Source organism: Physella acuta, unplaced genomic scaffold (genome assembly GCF_028476545.2).
Source record: "Physella acuta isolate Inbredline_101_S28 unplaced genomic scaffold, ASM2847654v3 ptg000971l, whole genome shotgun sequence".
Taxonomy (NCBI): Eukaryota; Metazoa; Mollusca; class Gastropoda; family Physidae; genus Physella; species Physella acuta.
In genome coordinates, this window is record NW_026732488.1 from 149,089 (window position 1) to 171,885 (window position 22,797).

At 46.9% G+C, this 22,797-nt stretch overlaps 1 protein-coding gene across 1 annotated transcript; it reads left to right on the forward strand.

Moving 5' to 3' along the window:
• Positions 1-220: 220 nt before the first annotated feature.
• On the forward strand, positions 221-2,814 carry LOC131954081 (uncharacterized). Its single transcript, XM_059317596.1, has 3 exons — positions 221-250; positions 1,143-1,261; positions 1,719-2,814. The coding sequence occupies exons 1-3, from the start codon at positions 221-223 to the stop codon at positions 2,812-2,814; spliced, it is 1,245 nt and encodes a 414-aa protein (XP_059173579.1).
• The last annotated feature ends 19,983 nt before the right edge of the window (positions 2,815-22,797 follow it).

Genomic DNA, 22,797 nt, shown 5'->3' on the forward strand with positions numbered 1-22,797 from the left:
ATATATGAAGATTTTATGGAGTTGATACGAGTGTTGATATGAAGATGGTATGAAGATATATGAAGATGGTATGAAGATGGTATGAAGATATATGAAGATTTAATGGAGTGATACGAGTGTTGATATGAAGACTATGTGAAGATGAAGCGAAGAAGATATGACGATGATACGACGAATCATCAGACTGGGAGGTTGAGAGATCGGCATGTATGACTAGAAAATGACCTCCGCTGCAGCAAATATAAACATGGTGAGGGGTGGAAGCAGGCGTTGTGACTGAAATAGCAATGTAAACAGAAAGTGTTATTTCAACGCCAAGGGTAGACAAAGGTACAGAATATAGTCCAAGTTAAGACAGAACAGACAGACCCGACGGGTTCCGAACCTACCACTCCTCACGGCACCGAATCGCCTCGCCTTCCATGCATCAAGTCAGACGTGTAACCGATTCTGCCAATCAGCTCTACAAAAATAAAGCTTTCATGGCAGAGCACAATCACAACCTATGCACGAAAGACGCGGGTGCCGTGAGGAGTGGTAGGTTCGGAACCCGTCGGGTCTGTCTGTTCTGTCTTAACTTGGACTATATTCTGTACCTTTGTCTACCCTTGGCGTTGAAATAACACTTTCTGTTTACATTGCTATTGCAGCAAATATAAGACGGCATGGATACAAGTGACATGTCACCGTGACACGCGTGTCAGACACGACATGTCAACACTGGCAGGTCGGGTGTTGTGACGTGTACATGCGCAGGTAAGAAGCGTGACGTCACCCACCTTTGATGAATGGGCCAGTTGGTAGCCAGAAAACAAACATATCGACCCGCCACTAGCGAGCCATTGATCACACGACATGCTGGTGCATGAGTACTCTAGCAGAAGACCCCTCCCCCCACCCCAAACAGCCAACAACACACAAACCAAATACACAACTTCCAAACAACAACTCACATATACAACTTTTAAAACCAACACCACCATAAAGGCATGAACAAAAAAACCAAGTGTTGTTATAACTGGTGAAACCAGGAAAAAACGATTGCACAGCTATTATAAAATGGATATTTACAGCTGTATCTTCATGATATTAGCCGCTGATGTGTTTTACCCACCCAACAAAAACCTCCATTTTTCTACCAGCTGGTCCTGGAGCTGCTCGTCTACATGCTGTCATCGCCAGCTGAGGCCGCTCACCTGTTGGTGTGGCTGAGAGATTCCAACCAGCTGACTCTACCACCCCTTCCTCCACCCCAACCAGGGTTCAGTGTACGTCTGGAACTAAATACACCAACCAACACCCGGCCAACCATCGCCCCACCAACCAACGCCCCCACCAACCAACGCCCCATCAACCAACGCCCCCACCAACCTACGCCCCCCCTCCTAACTAACGCAACAACCAACAAACGCCCCACCAACCAACGCCCCCATCAACCAACGCCCCACCAACCAACGCCCCCATCAACCAACGCCCCACCAACCTACGCCCCCATCAACCAACGCCCCAACAACGCCCACCAACCAACGCCCCACCAACCAACGACTCATCAACCAACGCCCCACCAACGCCCATCAACCAACGCCCCACCAACCAACACCCCACCAACCAACGCCCCCACCAACCAACGCCCCCATCAACCAACGCCCCACCAACCAACACCCCACCAACCAACGCCCCCACCAACCAACGCCCCAATCAACCAACGCCCCCATCAGCCAACGCCCCCATCAACCAACGCCCCACCAACCAACGCCCATCAACCAACACCCGGCCAACCAACGCCCCACCAACCAACACCCGGCCAACCAACGCCCCGCCAACCAACGCCCCACCAACCAACGCCCATCAACCAACACCCGGCCAACCAACGCCCCACCAACCAACACCCGGCCAACCAACGCCCCGCCAACCAAAGCCCCACCAACCAACGCCCCACCAACCAACGCCCCACCAACCAACGCCCCACCAACCAACACCCGGCCAACCAACGCCCCGCCAACCAAAGCCCCACCAACCAACGCCCCACCAACCAACGCCCCACCAACCAACGCCCCACCAACCAACGCCCCACCAACCAACGCCCCACCAACCAACGCCCCACCAACCAACGCCCCACCAACCAACGCCCCACCAACCAACGCCCCACCAACCAACGCCCCACCAACCAACGCCCCGCCAACCAACACCCGGCCAACCAACGCCCCGCCAACCAACACCCGGCCAACCAACGCCCCGCCAACCAACGCCCCACCAACCAACGCCCCACCAACCAACGCCCCACCAACCAACGCCCCACCAACCAACGCCCCACCAACCAACGCCCCACCAACCAACGCCCCACCAACCAACGCCCCACCAACCAACGCCCCACCAACCAACGCCCCACCAACCAACGCCCCACCAACCAACGCCCCACCAACCAACGCCCCACCAACCAACGCCCCACCAACCAACGCCCCACCAACCAACGCCCCACCAACCAACGCCCCCATCAACCAAAGCCCCAACCATCCAACGCCCCATCAACCAACGCCCCACCAACCAACGCCCCACCAACCAACGCCCCACCAACCAACGCCCCACCAACCAACGCCCCACCAACCAACGCCCCCACCAACCAACGCCCCACCAACCAACGCCCCACCAACCAACGCCCCCATCAGCCAACGCCCCACCAACCAACGCCCCACCAACCAACGCCCCACCAACCAACGCCCCACCAACCAACGCCCCCATCAACCAAAGCCCCAACCATCCAACGCCCCATCAACCAACGCCCCACCAACCAACGCCCCACCAACCCAAGAATAAATTCCTCAACTTAGACCATAGTTCAATCAAGATTATTTTTGTGTGATAACCATTGAACCTATCGAATGGCACCAAAGGCACGCTCTAAGAAACTCACGACCAAACAGTTATGAAAACAATGGACAAATGAGCCCTGTAGCCGTACAATAAACACGCGACCCGTGCTCCCAGCGTGAGCACTTGAGCCCGCCTGCAACAGGTAAGCCACAGGTACACAATAAACACAGCTCGCAGCTAAACACACCTGTACCCAGGTAAGTAATCAGACAAGATTGTGCAGGTATGATATCAAAAATAAACAGATGACTCCGGCATGTGGAGCCATCGTGTGCGCGGTGTACTCCGTCCTATCGTAGAACAGGTGACAGATTCCTTTGTATTCTGGCCAATCGCTGGGGGGATTACAGTGGTGCGGCATTCGGCTGGCCAATCACATGATGGATTGTATTAAAAACTGGCTACGATAGGTCGCCAGATGGCAGATAGGATTTCGATGGTAGGGGTGATCAGGTAGGACAATGATTGTCAGATTACACCTGGATGGTCAGATAGGACCTAAATAAATGGTCAGATGGCGCCTGTATGGTCAGAAGGGAATGAAGAAGGAACATTGCCGTCTGGTTGACTGGTGACAAGCTTAGGGGAAGGGGGGGGGGGGGGAAGTCGTTACGACGGCAGGGAGGTGGATTAATTTGGCTTCATTTACAAGACACTGGGGGAAGATTGTCCAGAATGGTGTCGCAGTTACACCTCAATGTCAGCGCTACAAGACACCACTGTCTTAGTGCTATATCCACAATAGGCCACTGCTCTGGTCCCGAAAGTTGAAACTATGGCCCTATGGCCCTAGAGTTGAAAAGATGGTCCTAAAAGTGCAACGGTGGACTAAGTTGAAAAGATGGGCCTTAAAAGTGCAACGATGGCTCAAATTGAAAAGATGGTCCTAAAAGTGCAACGGTGGCTTAAGTTGAAAAGATGGCCCTAAAAGTGCAACGGTGGCCTAAGTTGAAAAGATGGCCCTAAAACTGAAACGATGGCCACAGTTAAAAAGATGGTCCTAAAAGTGCAACGATGACCGTAGAGTTGAATCTATGGCCCTCGGTTTGAATCAACAAACTAGAGTGTGCCAACAGCGCATGCGTGAGGCCAGCAGCATTTATCTCCCTGCACCCAGTTTAGACGGACCATCTATGGGAGTTCTGATAGCTTTAATCGACAGGGCTGTGAATTATTTATGTTTAAACTCCAATTATCCCAGTGACTATCTAGGGTACTCGTCTAATGAAGTGCTTAATGCTGTGAGTATGGGGTATGGTTTAGTGGTATGGTCGAATGACAAGGTGTTATGTTGTGTACTCATGTTGTTGATCTTGTGGTCTGATGTATCATGATGATTTTGTGGTCTGGTGTTGGGTCAAGATGATGTTTTGGTCTGATGTTGTGGTCAGATGTTGTGGTCTGATGTTGTGGTCTGATGTTGTGGTCTGATGTTGTGGTCTGATGTTGTGGTCTGATGTTGTGGTCTGATGTTGTGGTCTGATGATGTTGTGTTCTGATGTTGTGTCATGATGATGTTGTGGTCTGATGATGTTGTGGTCTGATGTTGTGGTCTGATGTTGGGTAATGATGATGTTGTGTTCTGATGTTGTGGTCTGATGTTGTGGTCTAATGTTGAGGTCTGATGTTGTGGTCTGATGTTATGGTCTGATGATGTGGTCTGATGTTGTGGTCTGATGTTGTGGTCTGATGTTGTGGTCTGATGTTGTGGTCTGATTGTGTGGTCTGATGTTGTGGTCTGATGTTGTGGTCTGATGTTGTGGTCTGATGTTGTGGTCTGATGTTGTGGTCTGATGATGTGGTTTGATGTTGTGGTCTGATGATGTGGTTTGATGTTGTGGTCTGATGTTGCGGTCTGATGTTGTGGTCTGATGTTGTGGTCTGATGTTGAGGTCTGATGTTGTGGTCTGATGTTGTGTCATGATGTTGTGTCATGATGATGTTGTGGTCTGATGTTGTGGTCTGATGTGTTGTGGTCTGATGTTGTGGTCTGATGTTGTGGTCTGATGTTGTGGTCTGATTTTGTGGTCTGATGTTGTGTCATGATGATGTTGTGGTCTGATGTTGTGGTCTGATGTGTTGTGGTCTGATGTTGTGGTCTGATGTTGTGGTCTGATGTTGTGGTCTGATGTTGTGGTCTGTTGTGGTCTGATGTTGTGGTCTGATGTTGTGGTCTGATGTTGTGGTCTGATGTTGTGGTCTGATGTTGTGGTCTGATGTTGTGGTCTGATGTTGTGGTCTGATGTTGTGTCATGATGATGTTGTGGTCTGATGTTGTGTCATGATGATGTTGTGGTCTGATGTTGTGTCATGATGATGTTGTGGTCTGATGTTGTGGTCTGATGTGTTGTGGTCTGATGTTGTGGTCTGATGTTGTGTCATGATGATGTTGTTTCATGATGATGTTGTGGTCTGATGTTGTGGTCTGATGTTGTGGTCTGATGTTGAGGTCTGATGTTGTGGTCTGATGTTGTGGTCTGATGTTGTGTTCTGATGTTGTGTTCTGATGTTGTGGTCAGATGTTGTGGTCTGATGTTGTGGTCTGATGTTATGGTCTGATGTTGTGGTCTGATGTTGTGTCATGATGATGTTGTGGTCTGATGTTGAGGTCTGATGTTGTGGTCTGATGTTGTGGTCTGATGTTGTGGTCTGATGTTATGGTCTGATGTTGTGGTCTGATGTTGTGTCATGATGATGTTGTGGTCTGATGTTGTGGTCTGATGTTGTGGTCTGATGTTGTGGTCTGATGTTGTGGTCTGATGTTGTGGTCTGATGTTATGGTCTGATGTTGTGGTCTGATGTTGTGTCATGATGATGTTGTGGTCTGATGTTGTGGTCTGATGTTGTGGTCTGATGTTATAGTCTGATGTTGTGGTCTGATGTTGTGGTCTGATGTTATGGTCTGATGTTGTGGTCTGATGTTGTGTCATGATGATGTTGTGGTCTGATGTTGTGGTCTGATGTTGTGGTCTGATGTTGTGGTCTGATGTTGTGGTCTGATGTTGTGGTCTGATGTTATGGTCTGATGTTGTGGTCTGATGTTGTGTCATGATGATGTTGTGGTCTGATGTTGTGGTCTGATGTTGTGGTCTGATGTTGTGGTCTGATGTTGTGGTCTGATGTTGTGGTCTGATGTTGTGGTCTGATGTTGTGGTCTGATGTTGTGGTCTGATGTTGTGGTCTGATGTTGTGGTCTGATGTTGTGGTCTGATGTTATGGTCTGATGTTGTGGTCTGATGTTGTGGTCTGATGTTGTGGTCTGATGTTATGGTCTGATGTTGTGGTCTGATGTTGTGTCATGATGATGTTGTGGTCTGATGTTGTGGTCTGATGTTATAGTCTGATGTTGTGGTCTGATGTTGAGTCATGATGATGTTGTGGTCTGATGTTGTGGTCTGATGTTGTGGTCTGATGTTGTGGTCTGATGTTGTGGTCTGATGTTGTGGTCTGATGTTGTGGTCTGATGTTGTGTCATGATGATGTTGTGGTCTGGTGTTGTGGTCTGGTGTTGGGTCAAGATGATGTTGTGGTCTGATGTTGTGGTCTGGTGTTATAGTCTGACGTTGTGGTCTGATGTTGTGGTCTGATGTTGTGGTCTGATGTTGTGGTCTGATGTTGTGGTCTGATGTTGTGTTCTGATGTTGTGGTCTGATGTTGAGGTCTGATGTTGTGGTCTGATGTTGAGGTCTGATGTTGTGGTCTGATGTTGTGGTCTGATGTTGTGGTCTGATGTTGTGTCATGATGATGTTGTGGTCTGATGTTGTGGTCTGATGTTGTGGTCTGATGTTGTGGTCTGATGTTGTGGTCTGATGTTGTGTTCTGATGTTGTGGTCTGATGTTGTGGTCTGATATTGTGGTCTGATGTTATGGTCTGATGTTGTGGTCTGATGTTGTGGTCTGATGTTGTGTTCTGATGTTGTGGTCTGATGTTGAGGTCTGATGTTGTGGTCTGATGTTGAGGTCTGATCTTGTGGTCTGATGTTGTGGTCTGATGTTGTGGTCTGATGTTGTGTCATGATGATGTTGTGGTCTGATGTTGTGGTCTGATGTTGTGGTCTGATGTTGTGGTCTGAGGTTGTGGTCTGATGTTATGGTCTGATGATGTGGTCTGATGTTATGGTCTGATGTTGTGGTCTGATGTTGTGGTCTGATGTTGTGGTCTGATGTTATGGTCTGATGATGTGGTCTGATGTTGTGGTCTGATGTTGTGGTCTGATGTTATGGTCTGATGTTGTGGTCTGATGTTATGGTCTGATGATGTGGTCTGATGTTGTGGTCTGATGTTGTGGTCTGATGTTGTGGTCTGATGTTGTGGTCTGATGTTATGGTCTGATGTTGTGGTCTGATGTTGTGTTCTGATGTTGTGGTCTGATGTTGAGGTCTGATGTTGTGGTCTGATGTTGAGGTCTGATGTTGTTGTCTGATGTTGTGGTCTGATGTTGTGATCTGATGTTGTGGTCTGATGTTGTGGTCTGATGTTGTGGTCTGATGTTGTGGTCTGATGTTGTGGTCTGATGTTGTGGTCTGATGTTGTGGTCTGATGTTGTGGTCTGATGTTGTGTCATGATGATGTTGTGGTCTGATGTTGTGGTCTGATGTTGTGGTCTGATGTTGTGGTCTGATGTTGTGGTCTGATGTTGTGGTCTGATGTTGTGGTCTGATGTTGTGTCATGATGATGTTGTGTCATGATGATGTTGTGGTCTGATGTTGTGGTCTGATGTTGTGTCATGATGATGTTGTGTTCTGATGTTGTGTTCTGATGTTGTGGTCTGATGATGTTGTGGTCTGATGTTGTGGTCTGATGATGTTGTGGTCTGATGTTATGGTCTGATGTTGTGGTCTGATGTTGTGGTCTGATGTTGTGGTTTGATGTTGTGTCAAGATGATGTTGTGTCATGATGTTGTGGTCTGATGATGTGGTTTGATGTTGTGGTCTGATGTTGTGGTCTGATGATGTGGTTTGATGTTGTGGTCTGATGTTGTGGTCTGATGTTGTGGTCTGATGTTGTGGTCTGATGTTGAGGTCTGATGTTGTGTCATGATGTTATGTCATGATGATGTTGTGGTCTGATGTTGTGGTCTGATGTTGTGGTCTGATGTTGTGGTCTTATGTTGTGGTCTGATGTTGTGGTCTGATGTTGAGTCATGATGATGTTGTGGTCTGATGTTGTGGTCTGATGTTGTGTCATGATGATGTTGTGTCATGTTGATGTTGTGGTCTGATGTTGTGGTCTGATGTTGTGTCATGATGATGTTGTGTCATGTTGATGTTGTGGTCTGATGTTGTGGACTGATGTTGTGTCATGATGATGTTGTGTCATGTTGATGTTGTGGTCTGATGTTGTGTCATGATGATGTTGTGTCATGTTGATGTTGTGGTCTGATGTTGTGTCATGATGATGTTGTGGTCTGATGTTGTGTCATGATGATGTTGGGGTCTGATGTTGTGGTCTGATGTTGTGGTCTGATGTTGTGTTCTGATGTTGTGGTGTGATGTTGTGGTCTGATGTTGGTCTGATGTTATGGTCTGATGTTGTGGTCTGATGTTGTGGTCTGATGTTGTGGTCTGATGTTGTGGTCTGATATTGTGTCATGATGATGTTGTGGTCTGATGTTGTGGTCTGATGTTGTGTCATGATGTTGTGTCATGATGATGTTGGGGTCTGATGTTGTGGTCTGATGTTGTGGTCTGATGTTGTGTTCTGATGTTGTGGTGTGATGTTGTGGTCTGATGTTGGTCTGATGTTGTGGTCTGATGTTGTGGTCTGATGTTGTGGTCTGATGTTGTGGTCTGATGTTGTGGTCTGATGTTGAGTCATGATGATGTTGTGGTCTGATGTTGTGGTCTGATGTTGTGTCATGATGATGTTGTGTCATGTTGATGTTGTGGTCTGATGTTGTGGTCTGATGTTGTGTCATGATGATGTTGTGTCATGTTGATGTTGTGGTCTGATGTTGTTTCATGATGCTGTTGTGTTCTGATGTTGTGTTCTAATGTTGTGTTCTGATGCTGTGGCTAAAGGTCTAGTCTATTGCACTAATACCTGCCATATACAGTGCTACAGACCATGCCTAAAGAACCCCCAGTTAACAGACCGACACAATCTGTAGATGACATTATGACCGAACAAAGCTGACACAAATCATCAACTTTATATGTGGTTGACTTGGTGCACTAAAACAAGAGTACTGTTATAACGAACCCAAGATTGTCGAAATTAAAAGTATTTCTTTAGGATCAAGGCTTGTACTGTTACCGACTTAAACTTAGTCATGTTGGCCCAGTCACCGACTAAATGTGTCGTTGGCCCAGTCACCGACTAAATGTGTCGTTGGCCCAGTCACTGACTAAATGTGTCGTTGGCCCAGTCACCGACTAAATGTGTCGTGTCGTTGGCCCAGTCACCGACTAAATGTGTCGTGTCGTTGGCCCAGTCGCCGACTAAATGTGTCGCTGGCCCAGTCACCGACTAAATGTGTCGTGTCGTTAGCCCAGTCACCGACTAAATGTGTCGTTGGCCCAGTCACCGACTAAATGTGTCGTGTCGTTGGCCCAGTCGCCGACTAAATGTGTCGCTGGCCCAGTCACCGACTAAATGTGTCGTGTCGTTAGCCCAGTCACCGACTAAATGTGTCGTTGGCCCAGTCACCGACTAAATGTGTCGTGTCGCTGGCCCAGTCACCGACTAAATGTGTCGTTGGCCCAGTCACCGACTAAATGTGTCGTGTCGTTGGCCCAGTCGCCGACTAAATGTGTCGTTGGCCCAGTCACCGACTAAATGTGTCGTGTCGTTGGCCCAGTCGCCGACTAAATGTGTCGTTGGCCCAGTCACCGACTAAATGTGTCGCTGGCCCAGTCACCGACTAAATGTGTCGTCACGTTCCGTTGGTCCAGTCTCCTCCAGCAGACCAGACTGACGTCACCACGTCTACGCTCCCCGCCCCCGATGAATAACAAATGAGTTTGCTATTTAAATCTATTCAAATAGTTTAGCCGCACACATCAACCAGAATAACGATGAATTCTACCCATAAACCAACTGCCCATGCTAATCTATACCCCCTCCCTACATGAATGAGGATAACTAGTTGGGGTCAGATAAGTCTCCGACTGTTTAAAAAATACTAACGTTGATAAAATACTTGATAATAACAATTTTTAATGGATAAAAAGGAAAATAAAACAAAGTGATTTGTTTCGGTTTAATATTAAAAGCAATGTTTGTGTAAAATGTGTTACAAATGTCATGAAGGATAAAAATTGTTACTCTTTATATCTAAATAAAAGATTCTTTTTAAAAAAATGTATTTCAAACCTTGTTATTACACTAGCCTTTACATTTGTTTTTTCCTATACTTTGAAGTAACAAGAATTTTTTTTAATTACATAGATCAATTACAAACTACATGGATTACATCAGCAAAAAATGTATTGTACAAACATCTTTGATAATTGTACCACAGTCGACATGGGCCATGTGTACTGTCGGCCTTTCTCGTCGTCGGCATTTCTACGACATGAAGGGTTTGTGCTGATCCCGTGTTTTGTGATGTGAAGAGTGGTAATTGTGGGTAGTAAATGTAGCTGGGATATTGTGGAGATGTGTGGAGGACATCAAAGGGAAATTGATTAACCACTCCTAGCCATCTCGCGATAGCAAAAATAAAAACAGCCCAACAATGCATACAAAGACATGCATTTATAACACAAATTCATAAACAAAAATGATGGCGGTTATTTCCGAGAGTTTATTTCCGTGACTTGATATTTTATATGGTTTTATTTATATGACTTTTCCGTGACTTAATATTATATATGATTTTATTTATATGACTTTATTTCCGTGATTTTTTATGTAGTCGCGTAGTATCAGGTGTGGGTATTTCAGATAGAGTCAGATTTTTAAAACGGGTTATTGTTTAGACTTGGGAATAGGTTTAGTGTAGGACAATAGCGACCTAGTACTAATTCTGTCGAAAATATTTTTTTTATAATAAAGTGCCACATAAGGAAAGTAGAACCAAGGAGGTGTTAGTACAATTAGAGTTATCACAATTTTACACAGACTTTAAGAGGGTGGTGATTTATAAATGGCCAGAGATGCAGAAGATGGTGGTCAATAATGGCCAGACAACTAGAAGATGGTGGTCAATAAATGGCCAGAGATGCAGAAGATGGTGGTCAATAAATGGCCAGAGATGCAGAAGATGGTGGTCAATAAATGGCCAGAAGACGGCGGTCAATAAATGGCCAGAGATGCAGAAGATGGTGGTCATTAAATGGCCAGAAGACGGCGGTCAATAAATGGCCAGAGATGCAGAAGATGGTGGTCAATAAATTGCCAGAAGATGGTGGTCAATAAATGGCCAGAGATGCAGAAGATGGTGGTCAATAAATGGCCAGAAGATGGTGGTCAATAAATGGCCAGAAGATGGTGGTCAATAAATGGCCAGACAAGCAGAAGATGGTGGTCAATAAATGGCCAGAAGATGGTGGTCAATAAATGGCCAGAAGATGCTGGTCAATAAATGGCCAGAAGATGCTGGTCAATAAATGGCCAGAGTTGCAGAAGATGGTGGTCAATAAATGGCCAGACAAGCAGAAGATGGTGGTCAATAAATGGCCAGACATGCAGCAGGCGATGCCAGACATGCAGTATCAGGTAAAGTACAAGCCATTAGCGCTGAAGTGTGTTGTGCATCGTCCACTGTATGTTGACCCAGATGTTCACAGACTGAGACGGGCACTACAATCAGATCCTAATGGCGCCAGCTGAAGTCTGCTGCTCAACACACGTGAAAAGATGTTTCAAGCGGCCCGAGTATTCCCTGAGGTCACCTCCCATTGCATCACCCCCCTCTCTGTCCAGTAGCCCCACTCCCGCCCCCTACCATGTGTTGTTGACCCAAGGAATGAATGTATTACAAAACTCTTACAAGCGGGTCACCGAGCCTGCTCAAAGACATTCTAGATCCGGTGGTCGGCGTCTTGACCAGGGAATCAAAGTGGTCGAGTCACAGTGGTCTAGCGGTCCAGCAAATACTGGCCAGTGAAGAGACATATTTCCATTGAGAGCTGAACTACACACCACACTGGTGAGGTGTTAGACAGTTTGACTAGGCTACCTTGAGAAGCAGACACCTAGAGTATGTACCTTTCTTTACTGTAAACAGCTACACAGAAATCACATGAATGTTTGAATATTTTCTAACTGCTAGGTCAAACGTTGCCTTATAGACTACTACAGATACAAATCTTACATTATCAAACAACTCACACACAAACTATGACGCACGCACACACACACGCGCGCGGATGACGAGACACCAGCACGTGCGTGCGTGAGTGCATCACCTGAGAAATTGGCTATCAGGTAAGTGGGGAACCACCTGACAGGTGACACCCTGATAGCCCAGCAACGGGAGACAATCGGTTCCTGAACTTCTGATTTTTTTTCCCTTCCTGCATTGATAAGCCACCCTGGCAGTCGGTACGTCAGGTTTTTATAAGTGGGCGGTGGCGTTTCACTAAACGGAATTGAGGTGTCTTAAGATAGAGAACAACGAAATGCATAACCTAAAGTTAGAATACAATTAATTCACAATACAAGCCTTAATCTCGGAGCTATTATATACATATATATATATATATATACATATATATATATATATATATATATATATATATATATATATATATATATATATATATATATATATATATATATATATATATATATATATATATATATATGGAGAAGGTTAATCTAGTTCTCCTTATAAAAAGAATGAGAATCTGTACATACAAATGTACATGGGGGTGGCTACATAATCTAGTTCTCGGTACATAAGTATGAGAATCTGTACATACAAATGTACGTGGGGGTGGCTACATAATCTAGTTCTCGGTACATAAGTATGAGAATCTGTACATACAAATGTACATGGGGGTGGCTACATAATCTAGTTCTCGGTACATAAGTATGAGAATCTGTACATACAAATGTACATGGGGGTGGCTACATAATCTAGTTCTCGGTACATAAGTATGAGAATCTGTACATACAAATGTACGTGGGGGTGGCTACATAATCTAGTTCTCGGTACATAAGTATGAGAATCTGTACATACAAATGTACATGGGGGTGGCTACATAATCTAGTTCTCGGTACATAAGTATGAGAATCTGTACATACAAATGTACATGGGGGTGGCTACATAATCTAGTTCTCGGTACATAAGTATGAGAATCTGTACATACAAATGTACATGGGGGTGGCTACATAATCTAGTTCTCGGTACATAAGTATGAGAATCTGTACATACAAATGTACATGGGGGTGGCTACATAATCTAGTTCTCGGTACATAAGTATGAGAATCTTTACATACAAATGTACATGGGGGTGGCTACATAATCTAGTTCTCGGTACATAAGTATGAGAATCTTTACATACAAATGTACATGGGGGTGGCTACATAATCTAGTTCTCGGTACATAAGTATGAGAATCTTTACATACAAATGTACATGGGGGTGGCTACATAATCTAGTTCTCGGTACATAAGTATGAGAATCTTTACATACAAATGTACATGGGGGTGGCTACATAATCTAGTTCTCGGTACATAAGTATGTGAATCTTTACATACAAATGTACATGAGGGTGGCTACATAATCTAGTTCTCGGTACATAAGTATGAGAATCTTTACATACAAATGTACATGGGGGTGGCTACATAATCTAGTTCTCGGTACATAAGTATGAGAATCTTTACATACAAATGTACATGGGGGTGGCTACATAATCTAGTTCTCGGTACATAAGTATGAGAATCTTTACATACAAATGTACGTGGGGGTGGCTACATAATCTAGTTCTCGGTACATAAGTATGAGAATCTTTACATACAAATGTACATGGGGGTGGCTACATAATCTAGTTCTCGGTACATAAGTATGAGAATCTTTACATACAAATGTACGTGGGGGTGGCTACATAATCTAGTTCTCGGTACATAAGTATGAGAATCTTTACATTAAATGTAAAAAAAAAAAAGGGGGGGGGGGGTATTAATCTAGTTCTCCCTAAATATAAATGTGAGAATCTTTTCATTAAATGTAGGGGGTGGAGCTATGTACTTTACCCCCCCCCCCCCCTTATAAGTGAGAAAACCCTAGCATATAAATGTATAGCAGGGGGTATGTAAAATATCCCCTCATAGCGCGATAGTGTCTACAAAAATTACCCCTGATTTATTACACCTCTAGTCATAAAGGTGACTTATGATTTCGTGCAAATGCCAATGAAAATAACTAGATTTTAATCACAGGCGTGGGTTGTTGCGGGTGGGTGGGGATCGACTGGGGCTAAGACAGGGGTGGGGGTAGAAGACTGGGGGTAGAAGACTGGGATAGGACGGTGGGGGTGGGGGTAGAACAGGGGTGGGGGTAGAAGACAGGGGTGGGGGGTAGAAGACTGGGGGTAGAAGACAGGAGTGGGGTAGGACAGGGGTGGGGTAGGACAGGGGTGGGGTAGGACAGGGGTGGGGGGTAGAAGACAGGGGTGGGGTAGAACAGGGGTAGGGGGTAGAAGACAGGGGTGGGGGTAGAAGACAGGGGTGGGGGTAGAAGACAGGGGTGGGGGTAGAAGACAGGGGTGGGGGTTAGAAGACAGGGGTGGGGGTAGTAGACAGGGGTGGGGGTATAAGACAGGGGTGGGGGTAGTAGACAGGGGTGGGGGTAGAAGACAGGGGTGGGGGGTAGAAGACAGGGGTGGGAGTAGAAGACAGGGGTGGGGGGTAGAAGACAGGGGTAGGGGGTAGAAGACAGGGGTGGGGGTAGAAGACAGGGGTGGGGGTAGAAGACAGGGGTGGGGGTAGTAGACAGGGGTGGGGGTAGAAGACAGGGGTGGGGGGTAGAAGACAGGGGTGGGGGTTAGAAGACAGGGGTGGGGGGTAGAAGACAGGGGTGGGGGTAGAAGACAGGGGTGGGGTAGAACAGGGGTAGGGGGTAGAAGATAGGGGTGGGGGTAGAAGACAGGGGTGGGGGTATAAGACAGGGGTGGGGGGTAGAAGACAGGGGTGGGGGTAGAAGACAGGGGTGGGGTAGAACAGGGGTAGGGGGTAGAAGACAGGGGTGGGGGTAGAAGACAGGGGTGGGGGTATAAGAACGGGGTGGGGGTAGAAGACAGGGGTGGGGGTAGAAGACAGGGGTGGGGGGTAGAAGACAGGGGTGGGGGTAGAAGACAGGGGTGGGGGTATAAGACAGGGGTGGGGGTAGAAGACAGGGGTGGGGGTAGAAGACAGGGGTGGGGGTAGAAGACAGGGGTGGGGGTAGAAGACAGGGGTGGGGGGTAGAAGACAGGGGTGGGGGTAGAAGACAGGGGTGGGGGGTATAAGACAGGGGTGGGGGTTAGAAGACAGGGGTGGGGGGTATAAGACAGGGGTGGGGTTAGAAGACAGGGGTGGGGGGTAGAAGACAGGGGTGGGAGTAGAAGACAGGGGTGGGGGTAGTAGACAGGGGTGGGGGGTAGAAGACTAGGGGTAGAAGACAGGAGTGGGGTAGGACAGGGGTGGGGTAGGACAGGGGTGGGGTAGGACAGGGGTGGGGTAGGACAGGGGTGGGGGGTAGAAGACAGGGGTGGGGGTAGAACAGGGGTAGGGGGTAGAAGACAGGGGTGGGGGTAGAAGACAGGGGTGGGGGTAGAAGACAGGGGTGGGGGTAGAAGACAGGGGTGGGGGTAGAAGACAGGGGTGGGTGGTAGAAGACAGGGGTGGGGGTAGAAGACTGGGGGTAGAAGACAGGAGTGGGGTAGGACAGGGGTGGGGTAGGACAGGGGTGGGGTAGGACAGGGGTGGGGGGTAGAAGACAGGGGTGGGGGTAGAACAGGGGTAGGGGGTAGAAGACAGGGGTGGGGGTAGTAGACAGGGGTTGGGGGGTAGAAGACAGGGGTGGGAGTAGAAGACAGGGGTGGAGGTAGTAGACAGGGGTGGGAGTAGAAGACAGGGGTGGGGGTAGTAGACAGGGGTGGGGGTAGAACAGGGGTAGGGGGTAGAAGACAGGGGTGGGGGTAGAAGACAGGGGTGGGGGTATAAGACAGGGGTGGGGGTAGAAGACAGGGGTGGGGGTAGAAGACAGGGGTGGGGGTAGAAGACAGGGGTGGGGGTATAAGACAGGGGTGGGGGTAGAAGACAGGGGTGGGGGTAGAAGACAGGGGTGGGGGGTAGAAGACAGGGGTGGGGGTAGAAGACAGGGGTGGGGGTAGAAGACAGGGGTGGGGGGTAGAAGACAGGGGTGGGGGTAGAAGACAGGGGTGGGAGTAGAAGACAGGGGTGGGGGTAGAAGACAGGGGTGGGGGTAGTAGACAGGGGTTGGGGGGTAGAAGACAGGGGTGGGAGTAGAAGACAGGGGTGGAGGTAGTAGACAGGGGTGGGAGTAGAAGACAGGGGTTGGGGGGTAGAAGACAGGGGTGGGAGTAGAAGACAGGCGTGGGGTTTAGCGTGTACAAGAAGCCGTCCATGCCCAGCCCCAAGAACCAATCACCAGACGAGGTGTAGATCACATCCTCTATGTGTTTCCCTCAATTTAATTGGTTGACGCGCCTAACAGATTACACATGTGACTGAGCCAAAAGGGATTACTCCCTAGGTGGGGGGGGGGGGGGGGGGAGGGGGTGCTTGTGCGACGTTTTTATAGCATACGGTGGCTTCAATCAATGGCAACCCCCACCCCACCCCTCTCACTTGTACGTGAGCAACACGCGTCGCTAAACGAGGCAGCGTTAAATGGGAGAATAGCGATACGTCTTTCTAGGATTGCTTGGATCGGCTAAGGTTTCATTGCCCAGGTTTTTAAGCCAACAAATATCAATATCAAGTCGTGAGTTAGGTCTATGTACAGACTGGGTTATAGATAAATAACATCTTAACTACTTGAGACTAGCTCTTTTATTTTGTTTCTCTTTTTTTTTATGATGATATTACTAAGACAGTCAGACATTAACTAGGCTACCATCACCACATACACAAAACATGCACTTTTCTCAACACACAAACAATGGAAATATCCCCCCTCCCCACAAAAAAAATTATCACAAAAACAAACCACGAACACATCCCACACACGAAAACCACACACATCACCATCAATAAATTGGAAATATCCCCAAACACAAAAGGATAATCAAAATAGGAAATACCTCCCACCCCCACACACACAAATCATAGAAATACCGCCACACACACACAAACCATGGAGATAACCCCCCCCCCCCCCACCACCCCCACCCACCCCTACACACACACCATCAAAATACCCAAACCATGAGAATTTTCTCACACACAACTCACAAACACAAACGATGGAAATATCCCCCACAACCTTCGCCACAATCAACGTCAGAAGCCAAAGCACGCACGTCAGCTAGACGGATGTGACGTCACTGTGGTCAATGTGCGATGGAGAAAAGACGACGGATATCCGGAGCAGACGACAAATGTAAGGTCTTTGAAAATTTTGGGCAGTTGTGTAACAGCCGTTAGTTATATTCGACTAAATTTTGTGGTGTAACAGCCGTTAGTTATATTCGACTAAATTTCGGGCAGTTGTGTAACAGCCGTTAGTTATATTCGACTAAATTTTGTGGTGTAACAGCCGTTAGTTATATTCGACTAAATTTCGGGCAGTTGTGTAACAGCCGTTAGTTATATTCGACTAAATTTTGTGGTGTAACAGCCGTTAGTTATATTCGACTAAATTTCGGGCAGTTGTGTAACAGCCGTTAGTTATATTCGACTAAATTTTGTGGTGTAACAGCCGTTAGTTATATTCGACTAAATTTTGTGGTGTAACAGCCGTTAGTTATATTCGACTAAATTTTGTGGTGTAACAGCCGTTAGTTATATTCGACTAAATTTTGTGGTGTAACAGCCGTTAGTTATATTCGACTAATGTAACAAGCCTTGCTTGCATTTGACAGTGCCTCAAGCTTGACGATTGAAAGGTTTGGTGAATGAGCTTCCTTAAGGTTTCTGGCGTCGTCTTGGTCAGGTATATCGCAGTTTATGGGATGTAAGCGTATGGTAGAGATGAGTTGTTTACACAGGCAAAACACTGGGCATCAGATAACTGAGTAATCACAGCATTTAATGAATAGTTTTTTATCTCTGGGACCAACAGGACCACTAGCAGGACCACCAAGCTACTACACGAAAATCACAAGCAGGACCACCGGGTTAACATTAGCCGTTCCATCAGCAGGATTACCATGCTTTTAATAGTAGGACCACAAACGGGCCCACCACTACCAACACGAGGACCGCCAACAGGACCACCAAGCTACCAACAACAAGACCACCACCAACAGTCTACCACCACCACGAGTCAACCATTACCAACCGCCAATATCACCATCTAGACCACCACCACCAAGAGGACCACCACCATCAGTGTACCACCATCTAGACCACCACCACCAAGACCACCACCAACAGGACCACCACCACCAAGACCAGCACCATTCTACCGCCACGGTCCCGCCACGTCCAGCGCTACATTGATCACGTTTCCCCCAAACATAAATACACGCTTCCGGTCAATAGAGCCAGACGGAGAGGTCAGCTGATTAACCGCGGTGCTGGCTCGCGTCTCCCGCTCAAGGGTTTCATTGGCTTGTGTCGGGGAGGTGTCAATGGATTACCATTCACAATCTCGTCAGCCGGGGACCCGACGAGGGGAACCACTCGCGGGATATCAATTTTACAAGGACTCTCTCCCCTTGCTCCACCAACGCACACTTACCTCCCCTTTTTCAAGGTGCTACTCTTCTTTGCCTCGGTGGCCATTTCTCTCTTTACTTTTTATTTAATGGTACCCCCCCCCCCCCCCGCTTCACATTTACGGTCGCTTACCTCTTCTTAGACACATCTACATATCATCCAATGGATAACACACACACCTACATATCCTCTAGTGGATAACTCACACATCTACACATCCTCTAGTGGATAACTCACACATCCACATATCCTCTAGTGGATAACTCACACATCTACACATCCTCTAGTGGATAACTCACACATCTACATATCCACCAGTGGATAACCCACACATCTACATATCCACCAGTGGATAACTCACACATCTACATATCCACCAGTGGATAACTCACACATCTACATATCCACCAGTGGATAACTCACACATCTACATATCCACCAGTGGATAACTCACACATCTACATATCCACCAGTGGATAACTTACACATCTACATATCCACCAGTGGATAACTCACACATCTACATATCCACCAGTGGATAACTCACACATCTACATATCCACCAGTGGATAACTCACACATCTACATATCCACCAGTGGATAACCCACACATCTACATATCCACCAGTGGATAACTCCACCATTAGCTCTTCAACTCTACATCGTCGAGTAGTCTCTGACCCACCCCCTCCCCTTTAAAGTGACTTGAACATTTGGAATGAATGAACTTCCGGGCTGAGACGGTGCCAGTCTGTTGTCAGTTCAAGAAGTTGACCCTGTCAACTCTATAGACCAGCTCGGACATGCAAGTGACGCCAGTCGACAACAGCAGGATAGTGTGGCACAAACTGGGCAGCTCTAACTGATACGTCAGTTAGGTGGAACTACTTTATACTGCATTCTATTGCATTCTGCTACGTTTTACTATGTTCTGTTACATATTTCTAAATTCTACTGCTCTCTGTTAAATATGTGAAATTCTACTAAGTTCTTGTACATTATACAACATTCTAAAGCATTTTAATTCAGTCTACTACATTCTACTACATTCTACTACATTTGTCCACTTCCTACAACAAAATGTGTGTGTGTGGAAGAGGTGTGTGTGGTGTGTATGGTGTGGGATGAGACATTGGGTGCGATGTGTGTGAGTAGGCTGTGTGGTAGTGTGATCATGTGGTTAGGGTTTTAATGTGTGGTGGGGTGTGGTGGTAAGTGAGGGATGTGAGGTGGTGATGATGCAAGGTTGGGGTGAGGGATTGTAGAATTACTAGCCATTGGTCAGGTAGTTAAATTAGGCAGGAGTAAGAACCAATAAAAAAGCTGACCAATCAGGAGCCAGTCGAGTAGTTAGAACTCAGTCGAGCAGAGATAGTGGCTTAGTTCGGTTACAGTTGATGAGTAGACAGTAGTTGGAACATAGTCGAGGTATGGTTGAAGAGGTTTTAGAAAGTAGTTTGTTAGTTAGTAGAAGACAGAGTTAGGATTTAGGAATAAACTGGTTGGTGCATATAGTCTGTAGTAAATGAGCTTGGATATCATTCAACTTTCTTTTGTGTTTGTGTTGTGTTTGTGTTTTCTTTGTGTTAGTGGGCTTTTTATGTTTGTGTTGTGTTTGTGTTGTGTTTAGCTTTGTTCTGTTCCCAAGTTGGTACATTAAACAAAGATTTACCGTGGCAGAGCACGGGTTTGCAGCTAGTATATATATAAACCTCCTCGCACCACGGTTGTGTTGTTTCCTTCCAGACCAGACGTCTTACCCCCCCCCCCCCATATATTACCAGCCAGCAGCAATTAAAACCTAACTAAAAAAACCTCTTCTAAATAAATTACTCGGTAGATCTAAACACAATGCCTTGCTAACGGCTACATATCCCGGCTAATTACTAATTAATGCTCACATTCAATCAACATGTCAGAAACGAAGCACCGGACAGCAGGGGTGGGACAGCTTCAAGCCACTGAACCTACACAGAATTCAACACTCGTAAATTGTCCACTTGGTTATTTAGCTAGTTCGCTTCACTGCCTCGCTCTGAAGCCGCGTGTCTAAATATAGCTCGGGTGTCCCGTGTGACGTCATCTGTCGAATCTGAACGCATCAGGTGTTTGATTTATTTCTTATCCCCGAGTGATAAAGAGTATCTTTGATCAGATATTGAAACCTTAAGTGGTGTGATATATGGACACGATACTAGGGAAGAGGATAGGTTCTTTTTACATACGGCAGCCAACAGATATTGAAACCTTAAGTGTTGTTATTTAAGAAGAAGAGACTACCGACAAGACAATTGGCTAGGGACCTTGATAGGAAACGGGACTAAGGACCTTGATAGGAAACGGGACTAGAGAAGCGGATAGGACAATGGACCTAGATAGAACAAGGGACTAGGGACCTAGACAGGAAACAGGACTAAGGACCCGGGTGGGACTAGGGACCTAGATAGGCCATAGAGGAGATTGTCGTTATACAGTAGCTACTCAATAGCTGAATCAACACCACATATTGTAGCATAAAATTATACGCATAAATTGATACTTTTCTAAACATATCCTCTATTCCCTCGGCAAAAACATAATTGGACTACTACTGCAAACAGTCTGATTTTATTTTATTAGAGAGCCCCGTGATCCCCGGAGAGGAACCTCTCCCCTTTGAGACGAGTACTACAGGCCTACCATTTCCTGGTGGAAGCTTATCCACTTGACCGTCTGATCGTCTCACTGTCCCCGACACAGGCCCTCGTGTTGATACACTGCTCACCCTCGTGTAGCCTCTCTCCAGTCAAATCAGCTAAGTAAACCCCGACTGGCTCAGCTTGTTCGGCGTTCGTATACAGTCGCGGGTCTATTCAGACACAGTCGCTCGTCTATTCAGACACAGTCGCTCGTCTAATCAGAGGGCAACAACGTATAGTAGCAGGGTACATCTTGTAGCTGGGCGCCAAGTCATGCTGGGTACATCTTGTAGCTGGGCGCCAAGTCATGCTGGGTACATCTTGTAGCTGGGCGCCAAGTCATGCTGGGTACATCTTGTAGCTGGGCGTCGTGTCAATGCTGGGTACATCTTGTAGCTGGGCGCCAAGTCATGCTGGGTACATCTTGTAGCTGGGCGCCAAGTCATGCTGGGTACATCTTGTAGCTGGGCGCCAAGTCATGCTGGGTACATCTTGTAGCTGTGCGCCAAGTCATGCTGGGTACATCTTGTAGCTGGGCGCCAAGTCATGCTGGTTACATCTTGTAGCTGTGCGCCAAGTCATGCTGGGTACATCTTGTAGCTGTGCGCCAAGTCATGCTGGGTACATCTTGTAGCGGGGCGCCGTGTAAATGCTGGGTACATCTTGTAGCTGTGCGCCAAGTCATGCTGGGTACATCTTGTAGCTGGGCGCCAAGTCATGCTGGGTACATCTTGTAGCTGGGCGCCAAGTCATGCTGGGTACATCTTGTAGCTGGGCGCCAAGTCATGCTGGGTACATCTTGTAGCTGGGCGCCAAGTCAACACTAAACTTCTTAAGTAGAATCTAAATATTTTTTAATGTACGTCCTTTTTAAAAAGAACTAAACCAATTTCTGTTTGAATGACTGCTTTGTTTCCTGATCCCCCCCCCCCCCCCCCCGCTAACGATGTTAATTAAAACTTTGTGCCTAGACCAAGACGATGTGCCTATTCAAGGACTAAAGCCACGACACCCGAGACAAGAACGGTATCCAGACCCGTGAAGTTTTGCTGGCACCATTAATAAAAGATTAGTCCTGATTGGCGTGAGTATGCCCTTCGTGAAACAAATTAATTTTAAAAACGTAATTACTGCACTTCGTTAGCAGATACTTCAGCTGATAGCTTAATGCACCTGTATACAATTTTAATTAGCTGAACTAACACTCCCCATAGGAGACTATTTTTATCCAGAACTCTAAAGTTAAACAATTTTTTTTTTCTCGTTTGTGCTGGCTAGAACCAATTGTTCCAGGTCTATGGAATGCAGTGGCGTAGGCAGGGGGGGGGGGGGTTAGGGGGGGTCATAACCCCCCCCCCCCCCCCATAGACCCCTCGGTATATAGAAAAAGTATGAGGGGGGTGCAAGTCGAAAGTTTGAGGGGGGGGGTGCAAATCGAAAGTTTTAGGGGGGGTGCAAATCGAAAGTT